Source organism: Lagopus leucura, unplaced genomic scaffold (genome assembly GCF_019238085.1).
Source record: "Lagopus leucura isolate 7727_CA_CO unplaced genomic scaffold, USGS_WTPT01 Super-Scaffold_100001, whole genome shotgun sequence".
NCBI lineage: Eukaryota > Metazoa > Chordata > Aves > Galliformes > Phasianidae > Lagopus > Lagopus leucura.
Genome location: NW_024962262.1, coordinates 99,433,583 through 99,457,262, shown reverse-complemented (window position 1 = coordinate 99,457,262; position 23,680 = coordinate 99,433,583). Strand labels below are relative to the sequence as shown.

The 23,680-nt window shown below is 44.1% G+C and overlaps 2 protein-coding genes, 1 long non-coding RNA gene and 2 other non-coding genes across 5 annotated transcripts in view; 2 read left to right on the top strand and 3 right to left on the bottom strand.

Annotated features, from left to right (window-relative positions):
* SIDT1 (SID1 transmembrane family member 1) overlaps positions 1-4,285 on the bottom strand; it is a 40,855-nt gene extending 36,570 nt beyond the window's left edge. Inside the window, exon 1 of the mRNA XM_042867348.1 lies at positions 4,152-4,285. The gene's annotated coding sequence lies outside the window, so the exon portion shown is untranslated. The remainder of the gene's footprint in view (positions 1-4,151) is intronic.
* A 4,983-nt stretch (positions 4,286-9,268) lies between these two features.
* SPICE1 (spindle and centriole associated protein 1) overlaps positions 9,269-23,680 on the top strand; it is a 30,927-nt gene continuing 16,515 nt past the window's right edge. Inside the window, exons 1-5 of the mRNA XM_042867526.1 lie at positions 9,269-9,363; positions 9,755-9,802; positions 10,278-10,424; positions 14,310-14,412; positions 15,175-15,296. Of these exons, the coding sequence (XP_042723460.1) occupies positions 9,274-9,363; positions 9,755-9,802; positions 10,278-10,424; positions 14,310-14,412; positions 15,175-15,296 (510 nt within the window). The 5' untranslated portion in view covers positions 9,269-9,273. The remainder of the gene's footprint in view (positions 9,364-9,754; positions 9,803-10,277; positions 10,425-14,309; positions 14,413-15,174; positions 15,297-23,680) is intronic.
* On the bottom strand, positions 18,786-18,867 carry TRNAS-AGA. Its single transcript has one exon. It is a non-coding gene; the product is annotated as a tRNA-Ser (tRNA).
* LOC122177805 lies at positions 20,016-22,592 on the bottom strand. Its single transcript, XR_006178163.1, has 3 exons — positions 21,642-22,592; positions 21,160-21,296; positions 20,016-20,925 (listed from the first exon to the last, which is right to left on the bottom strand). It is a non-coding gene; the product is annotated as an uncharacterized LOC122177805 (long non-coding RNA).
* Positions 22,241-22,322, top strand: TRNAS-AGA. The gene has a single exon. It is a non-coding gene; the product is annotated as a tRNA-Ser (tRNA).

The window sequence follows — 23,680 nt, the reverse complement described above, 5'->3', positions numbered from 1 at the left end:
CAGAACTTAAGGCATCCACTTGAAAAGAATTCTGTCCTTCTTGCTGGTGTTGCTTCCCATTTTGTGTTGGGTTGGTCAACTTTTTCCCTATCCGCAGTCATGAAAGAAGGAAGGTTAATGATTGTTAGCATGTCTCACAGCAACATACAGCTCCTCTCCCTCATTCACTGAGAGGTTTTAATTCAGCACCCGAGACAGACTCCACATAAGAAAGAATAATTCCAGCACATCCTCACGTGGCATAACTGTTAAGCAGAGAAGCCATAGCTGAGCTTGTTGCCAACGGCAGCTTACAGCAAGGCTGGGCCATATGGGAACCAAGGCTGGGGCTCTGTTCCTACTCCTGGCAAGGGAGGAGTAGGAAAAAAATATCACCCACTCATTCCCTTAGAATAGGTACAGCCTACTGCTCAGCTTTTGGGCTCATCACAGCCAAGATGCAACGCATGAATGTCCGTGTGCTCTGTCTAGATTGCAGCAGTTTTGCCTAAAAAAGGAGAGCTGGAAACTTGTTCTCTCAAGAGATTCTTGGTTTTCTAAACGCAGGTATCCACCTAAAGATGCACTCAGCTGACTGGCCAACTAGGAAACCGCATTGTCTCTAACAGTCTTCTTCCTCAAGATGCTCCCCTACATCACTTCAGACCTGGTACAGGAATTACCCATACCTGCAGTAAGAACGCTGCTCGCGTTTCCAGCAAGTTATCCAGCAGTAACTGTCAGAGTTTACAGCAGTGGAGGGAACAGCTCACCTTGAGTTCTCTCAGTACTCCAACCCTTCTTTGGGTTTTTGGAAGCCTTTGTATTATTGCAATTGTAAAACTAAGCAGGTTGTCTCACTTGTCACATAAATCCTTCTCTAGTCAACAGCAAACCCAGCAGAAAACCTCTGCAGCTGTTTTTCACCTTTCCAGGCACGCACACTGCACAGATAGCTTCAGCATATCAACCCTCATCCCCTTCAAGAAGGGACATGTTGAATACATGGAATTTGAGATGCTCCTAAGTGTACACTTTCATTTTTTCCTATCTTGGATGTCTCCAGTTTAAACAACCCTAAGATAAACACACTTGCCCAACTAGTTGTCCGCTATTATAGCGTCTTTCCTGTTAGAGCATGGGCACATAGTGGCAGGAACAACAGCTGGTTTTATTATTATTATTACACTTGCAGTTAAACATTAAATGAACAGCTGTGCAGAGGCAAAATTTTCACAGTGTAGCTAGGAGGAAGAAAAGAACTAGAAAAGCAATTAAAAGACCCCATAATAAATGAAGACTTTCCATCAGGGCAGAGTGAGGAAGGACACATCCCTGTTCATAGGCCAATGCTAGGAGTCTCTTGCAGCAGAGTTGGCTGTGCTCTTCCTCTTTCAGCGCGGCCTTACTCATACAGCTCCACTTCAGGAATTAAGGCCTAAACCACAGCTGCCAAGTACAGAAAAGCTTGACAGCTCTCCTAATTCTAGTCACAAGGTAAAGTATACCTGCACAGCACCTAGGAGGTTCTTACAATTCATACATGCATAAGTTCCATCAAGGTGACAAGGTCAGCATATAAATACCCTGATTCTCATTTTTCACACTCAGGGAAGGAGACGCACAGAAGGAAGTTACTTGCCTGCCTCAAAACAAGCCTTCTCTGGAGCGCTGAGCAGCACATTACTCACGAGTAGTTGTATACAAAGTGAACAATGTGACAGGATTTACTTTTCCCCCTCCCTACTGCACCATACCTGCATCCCAGGAATAACGAGGACCACGCTGATAAAGAACATCCTTTGAAATCAGGCAAACACAACTTCTCAGAAAGTGACAGGTCTCTGAAACACTAAAACAGGAGCAGTGGTCTTGTTTCCTCCTTTCCTTCATCCATTGCAATCAAGCATTGCTCTATCCAGCTGTATTTTCAGACATGCCTTGGCAGCTACAGCACGTGAGCAGAGCATTTGGAACGGACTTATGGGACACAAACCAGCCCTCATGACTTGTCCTTGGCTCAAAGTTGTCCCCTGCCTTGAAGGCCTGCCCTCACAAGAGAGAGCAGCAGAGGGGAACAGCAGAACCCACAGCATCAGCAAAACAAATTCCCATTTCAAAGCCAGATCTGTCTTTGTTTCAGAGGGAAAGCAATTAAACTCAAGCACTGCAGCCCTTATGCACGAAACAACACTCTTTTCATTCAATTAAATTTCCTGTAACTAAGGTTAATGTTCCATGTGGTATCTGCCTCAAGGTATAAGAGGCTTCTGGATGAATTGCCAACAGCACAGTGACAGGAGGAGCCTGAAAGGATCAGGAAGAGCAGAGACCTTGCAAGAGGCAGGCAGCTAGTTAACAATGCCTCTACTTGCTAGAAGTTGGAGGGTAAAGACTGCAGTGGAAGGGAAGGACCACTACACTGAGGTTTTTGTAGGATTTGTCAACCTCCAGAAGGAACAAGTACTGAGTGGGCAGCACGGCCCTAAGTACCTTCACAACTCTTGCACAAGAAAGCCTGCCCACAAGAGAACAATTCCTGATTAAACTCAGGATTTCCACCATTCAGCTTCCAAACTTTGAGCAATCACCACCAGCAAGATGCAGGAGCACCAAGAGAGACCCGCCTCCAGCTCTGAACAGGTCAGATTTGCCACACATTGGTTCAGGGCCATAGCTGCACACTGCTGCTGGCTATCCTGATTAAGCCAGGCACATTCCTGCAGGCTTCTACTGGTTCAGCTCAAGAGCAATGTTTGCAGGTCTTCTCACTAAGTCAGGCAACCCTTACTAGAAAGCCTCTTAGGACAGCCCACTGTTAAGTGGTTCTTCCTCTCAAACTAGCAGGAACTGCTGCATGATCCTCTTTGAACACATCCACAGCAGTGTTGAACAGTTCTGCATTAAAGAAAACATCAGGCCTCAGGCCTGATGCTTCCTTTCTTAGATATCTCAGTATCACTTAGATATATCAGTATCACTGTGGAGATTTCAGAGTCCAGCATACAGGAACATGGAGATTTAGTGCCCTGAAATTTCCACTTAAATGGGGCAATGGTTGTTGTATGCTGTCTCCGTTAACAAGCCCCAGACATTATCTGGTCTGCTAACAGGTCTTAGTAGTAGCACCCGTAACAGTGGAAAACACTAACATAGTTCACACCATGAGCTTCTACAGGAGGGCTCATGCTCAAAGCCGGCATTTGGTCATTTGTGTCCAGTGGTGAGACTCAATGGTTAAGTAAAGCAGGGCTGGATCTCTTGCATCAGTCCCAAAACAAAATGCCTGCTCCATAAATACCAGGTGCATTTTATTACATGGTAACACACAGAGGACAGGTCTTTAAATGGATCCATGGTCTTGCAGAGTAAAGCAAAGCCTTATCAGAAGCGCACACCCCTCCCCCCAAGCCCTCTCCCCCTCCTTATCATGTTCTCTACCAACTCCTTTCATGCTAAAAAAATATATATATATATATATATATATATCAGAAAGACAGTATGGATAAAGGGATGTTTTCCATTTTACACAACAAGGGCAGGAGGGCAGGTTAACTTGTATGGCTCACTATCTTTTGGATAAAAATCAAAGCATTTTACCCAGTCATTAGTGCCCAATCCCAAGGGGGCAGAGTTTCCAAGGTACCCCTTGGCTACTTAATATAAACACAAAACGTAAAAAGAAAAAAAAAAAAATGGAGGCAGGGGAAGAAGTAGAGAGCTGCAATATCTAGGCACACACGAGTGCCATGCTTTCTTCCCCCCACAGCAAGCAGGGGTGCAAGTAGCAGCGCAAGCAGTAGCAGCACAAGTAGCAGCACAAGCAGCGGCAGTGCCTCCAGCAGCAGTGCTTGCAGCAGTGCCTCCAGCAGCAGTGCCTCGCAGCTCCCTACATGCCGGCTCACCTGCGCAACCCCGGCTCACCTCCCAGGGGAGAGAGCACCCTGATCCTACAGAAGCACTCAAGTGTGAAAAACGGTATTTTAAAAAGCTTATTAAACAACTCCTCCCCCCCCGCCCCCCCTTTCTTTCTTAAGCTCGTGCTCTTACCCTCCTGATTCCCACCCGGACTTTAAGCTTACGCCCAGCCCACTACCTCAAGGCGGCTCCCCCCGGCCAAGGGGATTGGAACGGGCAGGGGGAAGGCAGCGGGGCCGCCTCCCAGCTCCTACCTGCCCAGGCTCGCTGCTGTAGGCGAAGGCGTAGAGCCGCTCCGAGCTGATGTTCACGGCTCCCCGGTAGACGCGGCCGAAGGCTCCGGGAGCGGGGCCGCCCCCGGGGGCCGCTGCCGTTACCGCCCAGAGCAAAGCGCAGAGCAGCGCACCGGGGGCTGCGGCCGCCCCCCCGGCCATGGCCCCGCGTGTGCCGCCGGAGCGGGCTCCCGGTCCGCCTCTCCCCGGCGGTGCGGGCGTCCGGGTACTTTATTTGCGGTGAGAATCACTAGCGCGGCCACACGCACCGGCGAGGGGGAGGCGGGAGGCAGCGAGGCCCGGACGCGCCCCCGCCCCCCCACCGCCCGGGGGTGCCGAGCAACTTGCCCCGGGAAAGGACCCTCCGCCAACCGGCTGCCGGGAGGAGAGAAGGGAGGAGAAAGGGAGGGAAGGGAGGCAGGCGGCTGGCCCCTGGAGGAGGGTCTCCGTGTGCCCGGCCCCAAATTCTGAGCCGGCCCTCGCCGTCAGTTGTCAGGGAGCTTTTCACCTTTGGGACGTGTGCTGTGAGTTTAGGGCCACAAGGGTACGAGGGAACAGTGCCACGGCAGTGGAGCTGCGGGGCTTCAACACCCCCAGCCCACTATGTTCTCACCTTGTCCTCTGCCAGCTTGCTGGAGTGATGATGGGTGCTTGGAATATGTTTCGCACAAAGCCATCCCAGACTTCTCAGCTGGTAACAGCTCTAAAGGTGTGAAAGGCTGCAGAAAGATGTCATTCCGTTAGTTCAAGAATGCCTCGTTCCATTCTATGTTATTTAAGCAGTTCGTGAAACTGCTACAAAAATCACCATGATAATCAACCTTTTCAGCCAGATGAGAGTGATACTGTTAGGCCAGGGGTCTCTCTCCCCCTGCTTTCCCCTCTTATGTTCTGTTGAAAACGTGTCTGAGAAATGTGTCAGACCCCAAAGTGGAGGGATGGACTTTTAAGTCAAAGAGCATTACCAGAAAGCAACCTGAAAGCTTCTTCAGGCTGAAGGCAAATTCATAGAAGATGTGATTTTATAAAGCCAGCCTGCATTCTCTAGTTATGTTGTCTTTGGCCACAGAGGCTGTCCGAGCAATGGGGTTTCTTGACAAGAGTGAGTGATTTCCTGAGGGTCGCTCTTCAGAGGAAGAGGAGAATTTGTAAAGCTCAGCAGAACGGCTCAGCTTACATTATGCTGTTATTTTGATCTTTGGGCATTCGTGCAGTTTCTGCCAAGAGCAAACAAATACAAAAATTGTCAGTGATTTATTTTGGTCTTGAAGTGGGCTGCCATTAAGCCACCCTGCCTTCCGTCAGAGTTCTAAGAAATAGTGGCATGAAGGCAAGTCCCCCACACGAGAGATGTACAGAAAGATGGCCATTCTAACACCAAGAGTGCCTTTAGGCCTGCAATGTTGTGCTGTGCCGACCAGAACCTGTGCAGTGCCACAGACAAAAGCCTCAGAGAGCAGAAAGAGTTAAGGCAAAGCAAAAGCATGCCTTTGCCATGCCAGGATGCTCAGGGCAATGTGACAGGTGGTATGAGGCCAGTATTCTGAATACCAAGAGAGCATTGGCACCTACTGATAGTTTTGGGGTCATTTAGTGTTGTGTATATTTCAGATCAGTAGATCAGTAGGGAATCAGTGTACTGTCTTCTGTGTTGCACTGACCATATGATAAATAAGTGGTCTCTATAGAGTCGACACTTCCAGTGCCGAATTACAGATTTCTTCAATTACTTCCCATGAATGGATGTATGTTTTGATATCCTACAGAGGACTACACATTTATTCTTCTCCCTGGGGCTGCCCAGGGAAATGGTGGACTCACCATCCCTGAAGGTGTTGAAGAAATATGTAGATGAGGCACTAAGCGACATGATTTATGGGGCATGGTGGGGATGGGTCTTTTCCAACCTTAATGATACTATGATTCTAAGTTTAAAGACAGGTCAATTCCATCATCCAATTCACTAATTAAAATAATCAATCTTAGCAGACAGATCAGATCTTTTAATTTGTTATATCTTCCTATTGTCTGGAAAATACCAATTTACCAAAATTACATTTTGGGAGTTGCTGTTTAATCACGCACTCCTTTCGTGTTAATTCCAATTGGAACCTTACTTGCTTTTGTGAGGATGGTGTTCAGTGCAATGACAAAAGCCTTACTAAAGTCCAAACGTTTCATCTGTTTCTTTCAGCACTTCCTAAGTCAGTTATCTCTGCAAAGCAATAAATTAGGTTACTCTGACATGATTTGTTCTGGACAAATGCGCACTGCCTGTTTCTCATCACTTTATTGTTATTTGGTTGCTCGCCTGCTGATTACTGAACAGGTTGTTTCATTATCTTTCCAGATAACATGGAGCCTGGCTGATTTATATCTCTTCCCTCAGCCCTGTTGCTAAAGTAGCCTATTTGCCCTTTTCATGTCCACCTAGATCTTGCTCTTGAATGACAGCATGTGTTTTGGAAGAAATAATGTGTACATATAGAGACAAGAGGCTGATCCAGACAGATCATGGCGTAGGATTGGTGGGAGAGTTCTTACATGTGCCACAGCACACTAGCATCAGAGGACAGGGTGGCCTGAAGATGACAGCTGGGCTCAATATAATGAGTCCAGATTGCCTGGCAAACCATGGCAACGAGGCAGGTCTTTGGTCAGGCCAGGAACTCCATCACGGGTGTCACACAGCTGTAGCTGGAGGACACGCAGTGCCCAGCACCAGAGCCATGGTGTAAGTACAGCACCCATGGGAAGGCAGAGGCCAGCCCTCTCTGAAGCCTTCCTGCAGCACTGCCTCCAGGGTCATTAGAGCAAAGCAGGGTAGCCCTAGGCTGCACTGTGTCTGCTTTGGCACCAAGCCTGGGGTGTCAGACCTCCAGGAGAGGGCATGCTCTCAGGGTCATTTCCTCTGGAGGTGTGCTGGGCCACATATCTCCTCACATGACCCTTTCTCCCAACTTAGCAAAGACCAAAGAAGGAGGTACTACAGTGAAGCAGAGGCTCACAAGAGAGTCATTGCTGGTTGGTGTGCTTTTTGTTTCTTTGTTTGTTTTGCTGTAGCAAAACAGCAAAAGTAGAAAGTCTCAATGCTTTGGGAGAAAACAACAAAACAAAACTGTAAGGAAGCAGTATTTCTCCTAGTAACGAGTGCTGCCAAACAGCCAGGATAGGGGAAAGATCTCAATTCCAAAAGAATTTTCCCAAACTACACCATTTTGGAAAGAGAAAGATTTTAAATATATAACCAACCAAACTGGTTGGAAACTTGAGGGTCTTAAATCACTGCTTTCTGTGTATGTAGTCTCTGTTTCATAAGCTTCATTATGAGCAAATAGATGTAGGTATTCAGCTGGCTTCTGCGGAGATAATGGATCATTTTCAGACACTGTTGTAAATGCAGTGTGAAATAAAACAAGGAAGGGTAGACGGGCTTCTAGGACATCTGATAGAATATCATAGAATATCGCAAGTTGGATGGGATGTACAAAGATCTTTGAGTCCAAAGCACACGAGGAGCACAGAGACCTGCTCTCCATTCTTACATAGGTGGCTGAACGAGGAGTGTCTCTGCAAGCTTACATGAGGTATTTAGCAGTTACACTTACATGTAATTAATAATAGCAGAGAGACTTACGAGCTTTCAGAGTACATGCTACGTTGATCTAATTGTGCTGTGATCTCTTTCTCTCTTTTCAATACTACTTGTTCTTTCTAAGCCACACTAGGACAGAATTCCAGATGTGTCTTTAATTTACATTTTTGTGTTACAGATTTTCAAATAAACAAAGAGTAACCAACCCAATACATTGCCTTACACGTATGCCTAGGATTAGAGGTTTCTTTTACTACAGACTGAAGTCTGATATTCAGCCTCAGGTTGCATATGGAAATTGAATTTCAGGTGCAACCTCCTGCGTAAAGAACGCCCCGGGCACATTTGCAGCACTTCAGCAAAGGCAATCGCTGCTAGCATTTTGCTATCACCCTTTTTCTCCCTTTGTAATTCCCCTCTTCTTCTTGTGTTGCATGTCAAGCAATTCCTTTCCTCAGCTCGTTCAACGCTGCCATCTGCATCTTCACAGCAGGATTGATGAAGCTGGAATTAGATCCATGAGGATTCGACACCATCAGATCTTGGTGAAAGGAAATTTATTTTTAATTAAGGAAGGATTTTTGACTGAAAAGCTGATAAACCCTACATCTTCTCTTTCCACACGCAACAGACACAGTATTAAGCTCACACTGTAACACAGAATGTTAACTCCGAGCCTTCAAAATAATTTATGTCTCTACCTACGTGACCCAGTGAAGCAGATCACAGAATCACAAAATGCCTTAGGTTGGAAGGGACCTTAAAGATCCTCTTGTTCCAACCCCCTGTCGTGGCATATTTGTGGGGCAAGTCTAAAGGAAATGCTCTGCACTTGGTCATAAGGTAAATAAATGAGTGTTAACAGCCGGTTACTTTGTGGGAGTTGGACATTCCTTGGGTAGGGAGGTGCACGCTTCCTTGGTGGCACCACTAGTGAGTTCTGTTTGTTAAAACACAACCCGCTGCCACTCCTTAACGTTACGTTTCCTTCATTTAAGAGCTTGTGTGAAGTTCTGCTCTTAATTGCTTCTTAATTATCTTAATTAAGATTTGAAATACATCTGGAAACTTCCAAATCTCTCTGACAGGGGCACCACAAGTTGTCCTGGGGTGGTGTTTGCAGTGAAGAAAGATGGTAATTGGCATAAATGAGCAGGATTGGCGTGAGAGAGGGAAGAAGTGGCCCAGCCGCTCGCTCAGGGGCATCTCCTCGTGCTACGAGGCGCCCGTCAGGGGCTTTCCTCATAGAAAACCCAGAGCATAGGGAGGCGGCGGCATGAGGTGCGGGTGAGCCAGAACGTGAAGAAGCGCGACCGGGGGTAACGAAGATGACTTTTCGGCGGAGGTCGCCGAGCGTCAAGGCGCCGCCCTAAGGGGAGCCGGCGGTGGCGCAAGGCGGGGCCAGCCGCCGCCACGTTCCACCCCTCGGGGCGCGGCGAACAGCTCCGTCCCTGTGGCAACGGAGAGAGGGTGCGCGCGCGGCCCGCTCGAGCCGCCGGCGGGGCGGCCATGTCGCTGCTGAGCGGGCCCCGACCGCGGCTCCGCGGCGCTGCCAGGAAGGGACCGAGGAAAGCGACGGCGGCCAAGCGGGATTGGGACGTAAGTGCTGTCTGCGACGGGAGCGGCCTGCTCGGCGCCGGGCAGGGCGGGCTCCGTGCGGGGCTAGGGGAGCCTTGTGTGGCGGCTCGTGGGCGCCGAGCCGCCCGATCCGGCCGTGAGCGGTTGGGGAAAACCTGGGGGGGGCTCTGGGCGGGAGCGAGCCAGCCACCATCAGTACTTGCACAGCCAGCTCCCCTCCTCGTTCCCCTTCCCTGCGGAGGCTTAGTTGTGTGGGGTGGTTTTCCCGTCCAATCTTTTTCACCGGCCTGGATTGAGCAGGGCGAATTAGGAGTTCCTGAAAGTTTAGATATTGATGCATACGGTTGTGTTATTTTTATCCTTTTTCTCCTCTTTAATTGCTTTTGTTGTCTTCTCTTGTTCCTTTGTGCAGAGTACTGTCCATGATTTGACGGTTCACCGTGCAACTCCTGAGGACATCGTAAGTGTAACGTCTGAGCTGGTTCTACAAGTGGTTGTTTTGATGGCCTCCAGGCAGCTACATTAGCAAGCACTTTCGTGTTTGTATTTAAACTATATACATATATCAGCGTTAGAAGAAGAGTGAGAATTTCACTGATGATTGACACGAGCATTAAATGGGGAAAATGCAACGGCTTTCTACGTGGGAATGTTTGTGCGTTTGTTCTCTGTTGAGAAAACTCTTGATTTAGTGGTGGTGGGCGGATGGAAGCTGTGAGGCTTCCTCCATTCACCTTTGAAACTACTTTAAACATGGCTAGTGTTGGTAGCATTTGACACTTGAGGATGTTTATGAGTTTTTTGTTTGTACTACCATGAAATAAAACAACCACCATGTTGTAAAATCAAGATAGAAGAGTTGTCATCATGGTCTTACTGGTTTTTCTTTTACATTGTGCTTTCATTTTAAACTAGTTTCTTTCATGCTTACATAGCTGCGTCGCCATGAAATACACAAATCAAAAAACAAAGCACTGGCACATCTGGAACTGCAAGAGAAGGCACTGAGAAGAAAATGGAAGAAGCACAAACAGTTGGCCCCTGATTCGTTGGAGAAAAGGAAATTGGCCCTGATGCATGAGGTAAGAGCAAAATCTGTGCTTTCAGCCTGCTGCAAATGATTTGCAGTAGTAGTAGAAAACTGCTTTTGCACATCAGTGAAAATCAGTTCCTCTTTTTGTATAGTTGGCCTTCATGCGTGCATACTTTCTTTCTCCTCTACATGCGGTAGCTTGACATAGACTGTGTAACATCTTACCTGTACAGTTAGAGTATCTGTATGGACTGTCTACACCCTCTGTAACCTGCAGGTCTCTTTGCATCTGCACAGGAACTGTTTGCAGAGTTAAACTCTGTGCTGTGAAAAGGATGCGCATTCTTTGTGTCCTCAGTTCTATCTTGCCTCCTTTTCTCCCTACCTAGTATTTTTCTTTGTTTGATGAACACATGAACATTTATAGTTTTGAGAAGGACATCCTTGTCTGCCATTCCTTATTGACACGGGAAATGCAGGGGACCAAAAGGTGAAAGGCAAGAAGTGGAGAACGAAGAGCTTGTCTGGAAGGAAAGATGATGAAACAAAGGTTGAGTTGGCTGGCAGACAGATCTGTCAACTGAGAGTATAAATGTTTGTTTACTAGGCAGTCTGAATTATTCTCACTGAAAATACTGTTTAAATTGCTTTTGAACTTTCTACAATAGCAGCAAAACTAAGTTTAGCTTGCAGAGAAAGAGGCTTTCAGCGGCTGACAATAGATGTCTCTGTTAAATACCATCTTTCTGTTTCACACAGCAGGATACTACTTGCCAAATGTCATGAAAACTAGTCTCAAAATATAATAGCTTTGAAACTTCATCAGCACTTGGACAAACCCAAAGTTAGTCTTGTTCATTATCGTTCAGTGTCAACAGTGTTCTGGCAGATAAAGCAATGATGTACTAATTCAGCAGTCCTGCATATGCACAGTAGGTTAACCGTCAAAGACTTCTATTTCTCATCTTGTTTTTGTACATTTTCAGAAATCTTGCTGTGAACTTTGAGAACACTGAAGCATAGACAAAAACAAATGAAAGTATTAGGTTTTAAAAATCACCTACTAGATTGATATTTAATACCTTTTTTGTCTCCAGCCACAACAAAATTTATGTTAGGGGTATTTGTAGCCAAGAATTACTTTGATTTAAACATTTGTTATTTTCATGCTTTTATACCAAGTCCATTTCAGGGTAGTATTCTAGGAAAAAACCTATAGGCTTTTATACATGATTCCCTGGTGCAGGCTAGATCCAAGAAAAATTCCTTCAAGAGATACATATACCAAATACAGGTAGGACCACAAGCTCTTAAGTGTGTTTGGACTACTTAATATACGACTTGGTTGTTTCACACATTTGGAATGGTTTTCTGTATTTCTTGCCATTTGTAATGATATTGCACTAATTTTAATTCCTCCTGAGCAGATTTCTCCCTTGTATTTAAAAGAGTACTTACTTTTAATCAGCATATTCTGTGTCTACTTTTGAATCTGAGAAAAAACTGTTCTAAATAGGAAGACGTAAGATGATTCCAGACAAAATGAAACACATGCTGCTGTTGCTTCTTGCTGTACTGGCATCTTCTTGAATGTGAATTATAAATATGGAGAAGAGTCACTATTTTCCTCTATCCCCAAGTTAAATTCTGTTAGTCACTGGTCCTGTTGTTCAGAGTAATTGAAGAACTTCTTCAACTTGCATTTTCCAGTGCAGCATAAGCACTGTGGGTTATCTCCTTGCTTCTGTTATTCAGTGATTTTTGTTTACTTTTGCAAGATCTCAAGCCCCTTTAATCTTAATCAACTGGAGGCAAAATTTAGGAAGATGCTGCCTGTAGCATATCTTTTCTTGTATCTATATGTTGAAGGGAGAGTAAAAGTTACCAAATGGATGAGCTTAACTTTCAGCTTTTGAGGGAGGGACTTGCTAAAATTCTGAAGGAAAAATTATATGACTTTCATTTCAATTACTGAATTGTGAGTGGTCCTGCAGCCTGTTTCTAAAATAATGTCAGTGCATTACACTGAAGGGTACATAGTGAATTTATTAGTGTAGTTGAGAAGGTTAGGATTAGTCCTGTTTAATTATCTTCAGTAACATTCTGAATTTTAATGAAATTTGTGAGTGCTATTAAAGTGGGAGAAGGTACAGCACACAGTGAGTGTGTTGAGGGAGTGTAAATGGGCCTGGATCTGCTGATCGCAAACAAATGTAAGCTAACTTACCTTAGGAACCACGGTCTAAATAAATGTTCTTAAATGTGAGCAGAAGAGCAAAGCTTTGGAACCTAATAATGCTGAGCTAGTAGGGAGCACGAAAACAAATTAGTCAAGATCAGTTTTGTTGGAGTAAGTGTGTCACTGTAGTTTTCATTTCTTTGGGCAAAGGAGTCATGTTTTGGAATAGGTAAGCATTCTTACTTTTTTTCCTGTTTGGCCTTGCGTGACATTATCTAAAAACGTGCTTGATTTTAACATTAGATGGCTAAATGCAAAGTTAGTATCGAGGGTAAAAAGTAAATGGTGATTTGGGGATTTAAATACATGATTACAAGAGGTGAATGTTCATTGGTTTGCTAAATTGATGATGAGGAAAAGTGATACGTTGCAGTGTAATTCAGTCTCAAAAGACTAGACAAATGTGTAAATGAGCCTTGCGGACATCCAGGTCGGTACAGAAGGAGGGCAGGAGATGCACCGCGTGAGGAGCACAAGTTACATGCAGCCTCAGGAGAGGCCTATGGTGGAGCAGGCTGTTCCCCCTGCTGCCCATTGGGTGCTACGTCAGGCAGGTCTCCATGTGCAGCTGATGGAGGAGCCCATGGTACAGCAAGTGGATGTGGCCTGAGGGAGGCTGAGGCTGTAGTGAGCCCCTGTAGGAGCAGGCACCAGGCCAGAGCTGCTGCCCATGAAGAGGTGCCCACAGTGGAGCAGGAGGTCTGGGCTTGCTGCCACCTGTAGAGACATGTATGGAGCAGTTCCTGAAGGGATGGCCCTGTGGTATGGAGCTGTGCTGGAGCAGTGCTTGAAGAGCTAAAGCTTGAGGGAAGGCCACGCAGGATCAGTTTGGGAAGGATGGTGTCCTCTGGAAAGGACCTTGAGTGGAATAGGAGGACGCTGGAATGTGAAGATGAAAGAGCAGCAGATATGAGTGATGCTATGGACTGACACAACCCACACTCACCATCTGCTTTGGCTGCTCAGGGAGAAGAAATTGAAGAAGGTGGATGAGGGGAAGGTGTTTTTTCTTTGCTTTTAGTTCTCACTGCTCTCCATTTCTAGCTTAATGAATGAAACTACTAGTTGGTGAGTTTAGAATTGTGTTCTGCCCACAGGAGACATTTTTCCATCAACTTCTGTTCAGTTAGCAGTAGCTGAATGTCCTTTTAAACTCAAGAAACTTCCCTCCCTAGGAGGCAGCTTTCATGGTTGCAGTAATGGACTTCAGATAGTGGGAGAGGGAGATACCTTGAATATAGAAGCTGTATCTTTGAGAAATGTGTGGACATGGCCAAAGCATTTTGTATTGCCAGATGCAGCCACCTGTATTTATGTCTGCTGAAGTTTGTATGAAGGTATGAAGCTTAATTTGAGGCAGGATTTCCAGTAATCAAGACTGAATGAAACAGTCTGAAATCATTTGGATCTAATCAACTAGTTCAGTTCTTGGTTGTCTGTCAGATGAGTCAGTGTTGACACTTCTGGAGAGATAACAGTTTAACTTTTCAGAAAAATGAGGTGAATTCTAGTCATTTGGAACAGATTACAGTTTTCTTATCTCTCTTAATTAGGACCTAGCCACACAGTATCTACTTTGTAAACACTACCACCTTAGCTGGTCTTTTGCTAGCTGTTTTGAAGAGCAGTACTCAAAAACAAAGGAAAAATCATTCTGCACAGTGTGAAATATTTCCTTGTATGCTATACTTTCAGATTCTCTCTGATCAATACGATTTGCAAGATGTACTGAAACGGTCTGATCAGGTTATGGCTGTGGTAAAAGACTTGTTTGGGAATGCCCCTCGCATGCGAACAGGTAAGCTATCTCATTTGTATGTGACAGTGCATTCAAGACTAACTTCTTGCTTCTCATAATCTTGAGTTACAAAGTATTCTTTGTAACTGTTTTTGCCTGATGTGATATGACTGATCCTGTTTATGTTGGATGAAACACAAATAAGGATAATATCTAATGTGGCAGGAGAGAGTGAACTGTGGCTGGTTGTTCCACTGTACCACTCCATAGTGGAATTTCTGATCACTTATTCTAAAATACCTGATGCTGATTTCTGCAACCAAGTTACCAACCAATACAGAGTACCAGTTTTTGCCAGGGTAGTAGTTCTGATTCTTGTTGCTACCCAGTTTGCCTCGTTGTTCTTAGGTATTGTTGAAGATATATCAGCAACGTGTGAATAAATCTTTTCCATTTCTTATCCTGGTTTATGAATCCTTACACTTCTGAAAAGGATTGGCCATTTGCATGTGAGATGTTAAGCTTATCTTTTGTCTTCAGGCTGCATTTCTCTTTTGCATTTAATGACTATTCCGAATGACGTGCTTTTTCTGCACTAGTTTATTTACACAGCTGAGAAGTACAGGAGCCTGATGGTGGTGGAGCAGCCTAGGTGGTTGAATGTACTGAGATAATTCTACAGTCTTTGTCAGTTATTCTGAACAACGCCCATCATTGTGACCACTTCTGTGCAAAATGCAGGAATTTACATTTTGGTACTTAGTCCTATCATGTACTGACTCAGCCCTTTCTGTTCTTCCCTGTTTTGTCTGATTCCTCTAGGTTTCCCTAATGTAACAGTGGCTCCTAACTGTGACTTAGAATCATCTCAGGGACCCATCATACAAAAATGGGAACCTCCCACTCAGCTTTCCATCCTTAGTGAATCTGTCATGGATTCCCAGGTAATTAATTTATATGTATGGTTCCATGTTTCTTGTTTGCACAAAATAGGGATATTCAAAGGTAAGTGTTTCTAAAGCAGACCTAAACATTTCTTCTGTGTACTGTATACAGTGCTAATAACAAGCAGAGAAAACTGCATTAAATTGACATGAATTTGTTTTGAGAGTCTGGGAATCATTAACTTTTTTATTTCTTAACCTTTGAGTAGAAGAAACTTTTTAAATCTCACAATAGCAAGCTCTCCCTTTTAAATTCTGGAATTTCCAGTATGAGAGTGAAGTAAGTGCAGGCTTAAAAAAAATCCAACAGCCCAACTCTGGTATCACTTAGACTTAATTGGTATCCATTCAAATATGCCTATGACTTTTTCTACTTGTGTCTACATATATGGATGTGTAGCCAACTGGGCTGCAGTTTATATCTGATCACGCACATGTTTATGTATCCCAGGTAATTCCAAAACGTTGATCAGTCCTATAGGTTTTATTTTTAATACCTCACGTTATTGTGCAATTATTTAGTTTGTGTAAAAGCTTAATGCTTGTTTAAATTTATTCAGAATTTTATTTAGAGTGCCTGAAGTGTTCTCATAGCATGACTTACAGCAGGAATGCATACTTTGGTTTGAGAAGTGTAATGTGACACTACTGAAAAGTAGCTCAATCTGATGAATAACAAAAGAGCTGTGGAACTAAAAGTGCTGGTGTCATATTTTCATGTTTCCCTATTCCTGTATTTTATTATCTTGCACAAATGTCTGCATTCAGAATTGTAGCAGTGTTCATGTAGTCAGATAATTTCAGTGTGTGCAGTTTTTGTTTTGTTTTGCTTTGCTTTTATAATGAAAAAATAACTGTAGCATCACTGAGTTGTATCACTGGATGCATGCAGTGGGACAGGCATAGATTTTTAGAAGAAAATAGTACTGATAGATGTCTGCCTGAGTGTCTCTGAGATTTTCTTTTCCTTATATTCCTGTGAAAATCCCAGTTAAATGCTATCTGGTGAGGCGCACCCAGAAGGGCAGAAACCTGGTAGTTTGAGGAACACTAATTCCAAATTTGATTTGCTTTATGTGAATATGGTATGTGGGACTGTATTTGTTGTTTGTGTTTTACACATAGAATATAGACGTATAATTATGCAAATCTCATGATAAGGTTGTTTAGTTTGTAGTATCAAGTGACTGAAATTTTAGAAATACATAGCCTTATATATATATATATTATTATATATAATTTTTTTTTTTATTATATATAATTTTTTTTCCATCTTACTCCTACTATTGAGCAAGGACTTGCTGGACAAACTGAGGGATAAAAACAGAAAGTATAGGCAACGGAAGCAAGGATGGGTGACCTGTGAAGAATATGGGGTTGCTGTCCAGTTGTGCAGAGATGAGATCAGGAAAGCCAAGGTGCAGATGTAATTAAACATTGTGAGATATGTAAAATAACAAGGGTTTCTTTAGATGCATTAGTCAGAAGAGACAGGCAAAGGAGACTGTACCCCCTCTGGTAAATGAGAAGGAAGAACTGGCTTCAGTTGATGTGGAAGAGGCTGAGGTGAGGTAAAGATGAGTTCTTTACTTCGATCTTTGCTGCCAGTCAAGCTTTCAATGCCTGTCATGTTTCTGAACCTCCAGAGGGGTTTAGGTGTGTCACGGAGTTGTCTAGATCAATCCATGCCCATGAGAGGGGGCAGCAGGCCCATGGGTCCCTCAGCCCAAAAATGGGAAGGGAAAAGGGAAGGTTAGGGAGATCGGAGCTGGGCCCAAAAACAGAACAGCAGCAATGATCTAAGGAGGAAACCTAATTTTACTAAACATATCAGAATGCAAGATAATACAGTACAATACAATATGATTGGAATTGAAGCTAATAAATAAAATAAGAGAGAGAGTATCAGAAACTGAAAGCCTTACTTTGAAGTGAAGGTGCACGGCTTGGGAGCACACCCACACACTGCCAGGCAGTGAACGAGAGTAAGAGATCCCATGACTTACCTTCCTCTCTGAATGTGAAGTCCTCTGAGATAAGTAGTTCTTCTCTTTTGAGAACCAGGAATCTGAAAGGTTGTCAGTACATGGAACTGGAGTATTAACTCTTTAATTCCCCATGCTTTACATGATGTTATGATGTGGAATACCAATAACAAAATTATAAAACCATGACAAGGGGAGTGAAATCCCTCCTGTGTTAAGAACAGAGCAAGTCTGAGATTGCCTATTGAGGCTGAATGTATGACTGTGTCAGCAGCAAGGGAAGAGCTACTGTCTGGAATTCAGTAAGGCCTTTGACATGGTTCCCCATAGCATCCTTCTTTCTGAATTAGGAAAGTATGGATTTGATGGGTGGACTGGTTGATAGACAAATAGTTGTAAGATCGTACCCAGAGAGAAGTGGTCAACGGCACAATGGAAATACAGGCCATTAAGCCTCATATGTGTGTATAGAAAGATATTGGAGCAGATCCTCCTCGAAGAGAAGATAAGGCACATGTAAGATCAGCAGGTGGTCTGAGCCAGACAGCATGACTTCACCAAGGGCAGATTGGACTGATCAACCTCATGGCCTTCAGTGAAGGACTGACAGCATCAGTGGACAGAGGAAGAGCAAATGAGGTAATCCACCTGGACTTCTGCAAGGCCTTTGACATAGTCCCACACTACATCCTTATTTCCATATTGGAGAGATACGGATTTGAAGGGCAGACTATCCAGTGGATAAGGAGTTGGCTGGCTGGTTGCAGCCAGAGGGTTGTAGTCAATGGCCCTACATCCAGGTGGAGAACGGTCATAAGTGCTGTGCCCCAGGAGTCCATCTTGGGACTGGTACTCTTCAACATCTTTATCAACAACACAGACAGTAGGATTGAATGCACCCTCAGCAAGCTTGCTGATGACACCAAGCGAAGTAGCGTAGTTGATGCTGCAGCCGGCAGAGATGCCGCCCTGTGAAACCTGCACAGGCTAGAGAAGTGGGCCGACATCAACCTAGTGAGGTTCCACAAGGCAAGAGCAATGTGTTGCACCTGGTTTGTTACAGTCCCAGATTAGGTTTACGCACTGGGAGAACTCATTAAAAGCAGACCTGTGGAGAAGAGCCTGGGGATTAAGATTAAAAGCTTAACGTGAGCTAGGAACGTGCTCTTGCAGCCCAGAAGGCCAAACGCATCCAGGGCTACAAAAAGAGGATTGGACAGCAGGGAGGGGAGGTGACTGTTCACCTCTGTTCTGCCCTCAGGAGGACCCAGCCCAAGAAGGATGCAGAGTTTCTGGAGCAGGTCCAAAAGGAGGGCCACAAAGACGATCGGAGGACTAGAGAACGTCTCCTAGGAAGACAGGTTGGGGGAGATGGGTTTGTTTAGCCTGGGGAAGAGAAAGCTCCAAGGAGAGCTCTTGGCATGCTTTCACTGCCTGGAGGGAGCTTATAAAAAGGGATATCCAAGCCACAAGCCATGAATTTCTCCAGGAAAAAGGAGCAGCCCGTAGTCGGCAGGATTCGAACCTGCGCGGGCAGAACCCAATGGATTTCTAGTCCATCGCCTTAACCACTCGGCCACGACTACTGCATGTCATGGGTGTGCACCGTCTGCCTCGAGGAACGCTATGAAATTGAGAGCAATTTGTGGATTGAGTGACTGGATGACACCGTGGTCAACCTCACCTCGTGGGAGGCACCCTGGCCCATAGCCACAGGGTTGGAGCGAGGTGGTATCTAAGGTCATTTCTGCTATGAAGGAGAGCATTGGGATTTAGCTAACGTACTCTGCTGCATCTGTTGAGGGTGCAAGAACTGCCTTAATCTTTTTCACAGTTTCTCAAAGGCCCTCTGAATCCATGAGTCACTCCTTCATCTCAAATAGCTTTGGGTTAGAGATAATTTTTTTTTTAATTAAAAATTCCACACAGCTTGCAGGTATTGTCTTTGTGGGATTGCATTCATCTGCAGCTCTGCATTGCTGTTGTCAGCACTACACGTTGTTCTTGCTTAAGATGAAGTTGTTGGTATAAATGGAAGAAGAAAGCCAAGGAATCTCTCAAAGAAAAAAAAAAAAAGTAGGATTTGGGTACACTTTTGTAGACCCAATCGTATCATTTTGAGTGAAAGAAGAAAATAAATTTGTCAACAAAGCTGTAGTTATTATCCTGCTACAATTCTGAACATACGTAAAAAATTAAATTCAAAAATATTCCCATTAATATTTTTTGTGAATAGTCACCAGGAGTCTTTCACTGTAGTCATCTCCTCCCTTTTCATTAGGGATTCCTGTTTCTAACAAGCTGAGCTTTACCTGCTAGTTGCATACAATTCAAGTAAGTAATAATAATTAGACTTCAAAGTAAAATAACAAGGAGCCAGGGAAGATCAATGTTGATTACTCTACAGTAATTTTATATCCTTCTACATTCATTATATGGAAGGAACTCAAAGTCTTCTCACCTCTTTGAGGTAGCGCATCAAACGACAGAGAGCATTCACCAGTGACGAGGTAAATCCGGTGATGCCTTCACTTTTCTGCAGTTTTCTAACCTCACGGCCTGTACATCGCTCATATTCCTCTAATTCATGCTCCACTTCATGTATCATGCAGCTGAGAACATCTAGGCTGGATTTACTGTCCCTCTGAAGGTCCATGGGGATGGAATAAGCAGGAGAATCATCTCTCCTCTGCCTTGTAGAGTTCTGTGCAGTTTGTTTCCTTTTCACTAGGGAAAAAAAAAAAGTCATTGAAATTTCAATTTATATAGAAAGCTTTGCAAGTAAGAATGAAATTATATTGTTTACTGAAATATATCAAAGGAGCTGCACTGAGCTGTAATGGACCGTCAAAGAGTGCCCCCAGACATTCCAGTTATTTTCAATAATCCAAAAATACACTTTACGCCACCACGTCGATTCCACTCAAGTTTCACTGGTGCATTTATCTTAGACATCTATTTTTGCTTTTCTTCTTTCAAATTAGAAGCACAGAAACAGTTTGCTAGTGATCATCCAGTGAAAAACATCAGCTGCTTTCAGGTCTTGTATTTACTAACTTTTACAACAATCTTTTCATGATAGTAGTTGTATATAGGGATTGGCAACAGGTATAAATGATGTGCAGAATAAGGAGATGAAAATTTGTAATATATCTGTGCAACATAGAACAGAAAGTTGTAAAAGAAATAGAAAAGCACCACAAAGGAGAGAACTCTACGCCCAGCAAGAAAACGGGTTGCATCACAGAATTGTATTTATGGTTTCCTCCTTCCTATGGACTTTGCTTTGTCACTGGAATATACTACATAAGGGTTGCAGAATGTCAACCTTTACAAATTCTCAAAACCTCGGTAGTTGAGCCCCCCCAGAACCTTTGAGTTAGCTCTCCTCTGAGCAGGGAGCATGAGTAGATGACCTCCAAAGATCCCCTTTCAAGACACATTTTCCCATGATAGTAAGGACCTTGGTCAAAGCAAGAATGCTGTTTTTGAAAGTACTAAACTTTTTGCTGAAATTTGCTTTTCTTTGCTTGAGTTTGGGTTCAGCACTTGTCTCACAGTATAAGCAGTGTCTACGGTCTCTTCTTCATCTTGATTCTGATGTCTTGAATGGATTCTCTTGACTACACTGGAAGCATTGAGGGCTGATTTAAATACAAAGCAAAAAAAAACACACATAAAATTTCAGTTATGTTCTCAATAGTGCTACGTTATAAAGACATTATAAATACTAGAAAATTAGGCTTCTTAGTGTGAAAATTCATCTAAGCCAAATTAACACATCTCTATTTCTCATCTCAACCCAGATAAGGAACTTGAGACAGGGTCCTGTAAACAGCTTAACAACCCTTGAGAGGCTGTGATTAAGCAAATCCAACCTGAATGTTCCAATGATGAAGATGGAATTGTTGGAGTCAAAGGTATTTCCTGTGGTACAGTAGTTTTTCTCAAATCTCTTTCAGCCCACAACGCAGAATTTTCTGAGGAATTTTCTTCTCTCAATATACGAAGTAGCCTATATTCAAAACAAGCATAACAATTAATCACGATATAGTAGCATGACTTGAGATTACTTCTGCAATCTACAAGAAGTTTTTTCTCCGTGACTACTCAGGGGAGCTCTCCATTCAAGCTCATTCACAGGTTTAAGATTAGCACAAAGGCTTCCTTAGAATTCTGAGATCAATAAAGTAGTGTGGGGGGAACAAAAACAAAAATCACGCAAACAGGAAACAAACCACGCAAAACTGAGTTAACTATTCTCATACAACATCTTCTAACACCGTTATAACTCAGCCTATTTAACACTAACTTCCAGTATTAAAAGGGTAAAAACTTAAATGGACATACTTGCACTGACCTGTCACAATTGATACTGGACTTGAAATTCAGAGATTCGTGCTGTCCATTTTCTGATTGCCATATGGACAATGCCTCCTCTTCTTCCCCCTCATTAAGAGCCTTTTTTGAGACAATGAGATAAAAAAGACCTCAGAGTAACTTCAAACAGTCTCTAGGAAGAAGTTAGATATCAGATGCAGTGCTGACAACAGCAATGCAGAGCTGCAGATGAAAGCAATCCCACAAAGACAATACCTGCAAGCTGTGTGGAATTTTTCATTAAAAAAAAAAATTATCTCTAACCCAAAGATATTCAAGATGCAGGAGTGACTCATGGAGGGGAGGACTCATTCAGAGGGCCTTTGAGAAACTGTGAAAAAGATTAAGGCAGTTCTTGCACCCTCAACAGATGCAGCAGAGTACGTTAGCTAAATCCCAATGCTCTCCTTCATAGCAGAAATGACCTTAGATACCACCTCGCTCCAACCCTGTGGCTATGGGCCAGGGTGCCTCCCACGAGGTGAGGTTGACCACGGTGTCATCCAGTCACTCAATCCACAAATTGCTCTCAATTTCATAGCGTTCCTCGAGGCAGACGGTGCACACCCATGACATGCAGTAGTCGTGGCCGAGTGGTTAAGGCGATGGACTAGAAATCCATTGGGTTCTGCCCGCGCAGGTTCGAATCCTGCCGACTACGGGCTGCTCCTTTTTCCTGGAGAAATTCATGGCTTGTGGCTTGGATATCCCTTTTTATAAGCTCCCTCCAGGCAGTGAAAGCATGCCAAGAGCTCTCCTTGGAGCTTTCTCTTCCCCAGGCTAAACAAACCCATCTCCCCCAACCTGTCTTCCTAGGAGACGTTCTCTAGTCCTCCGATCGTCTTTGTGGCCCTCCTTTTGGACCTGCTCCAGAAACTCTGCATCCTTCTTGGGCTGGGTCCTCCTGAGGGCAGAACAGAGGTGAACAGTCACCTCCCCTCCCTGCTGTCCAGTCCTCTTTTTGTAGTCCTGGATGCATTTGGCCTTCTGGGCTGCAAGAGCACGTTCCTAGCTCACGTTAAGCTTTTAATCTACCTGGATCCCCAGGCTCTTCTCCACAGGGCTGTTTTTAATGAGTTCTCCCAGTGAGTAAACCTAATCTGGGACTGTAACAAACCAGGTGCAACACATTGCTCTTGCCTTGTGGAACCTCACTAGGTTGATGTCGGCCCACTTCTCTAGCCTGTGCAGGTTTCACAGGGCGGCATCTCTGCCGGCTGCAGCATCAACTACGCTACTTCGCTTGGTGTCATCAGCAAGCTTGCTGAGGGTGCGTTCAATCCTACTGTCTGTGTTGTTGATAAAGATGTTGAAGAGTACCAGTCCCAAGATGGACTCCTGGGGCACAGCACTTATGACCGTTCTCCACCTGGATGTAGGGCCATTGACTACAACCCTCTGGCTGCAACCAGCCAGCCAACTCCTTATCCACTGGATAGTCTGCCCTTCAAATCTGTATCTCTCCAATATGGAGATAAGGATGTAGTGTGGGACTATGTCAAAGGCCTTGCAGTAGTCCAGGTAGATGACATGGACCTGTCTCCTCTTCCTTGGTAATGCAGTCACTCCTTCATGGTAGGCCACCGGTTTGATCAGATACCATCTGCCTTTAGTGAAGCTGTGCTGGCTACTTTGGGTCAACTCCTCTTTCTGCGTGTACTTTAACATAGCTTACTGAAGGATCTGAGGTAAGGCTCACTAGATCTCTCCTCTTTGGCTTCCTTTTTCAGGTTGAATAGTCACTGGAAAAAAGTGAAAAGTGTTTTTGTATTAAATGTAGCTCATAACACTTGTTCTGTGTTAAAATTGCACTTTGGAAGCAGAGTATGAAATTTGTTGAGGTTTTTTTTTTCTTTTTTTTTTTTTTGTGCAGTTACAGGGAAGGATCTTTTTATACCACCAGTGATGTGTTTTCTGTTTAGTAGGAAAGCATCAACTTAATAGTATCTAATTCATGTTATAATTATAATATAATTTTCATCCTTGTTCCTCGAGGCAGACGGTGCACACCCATGACGT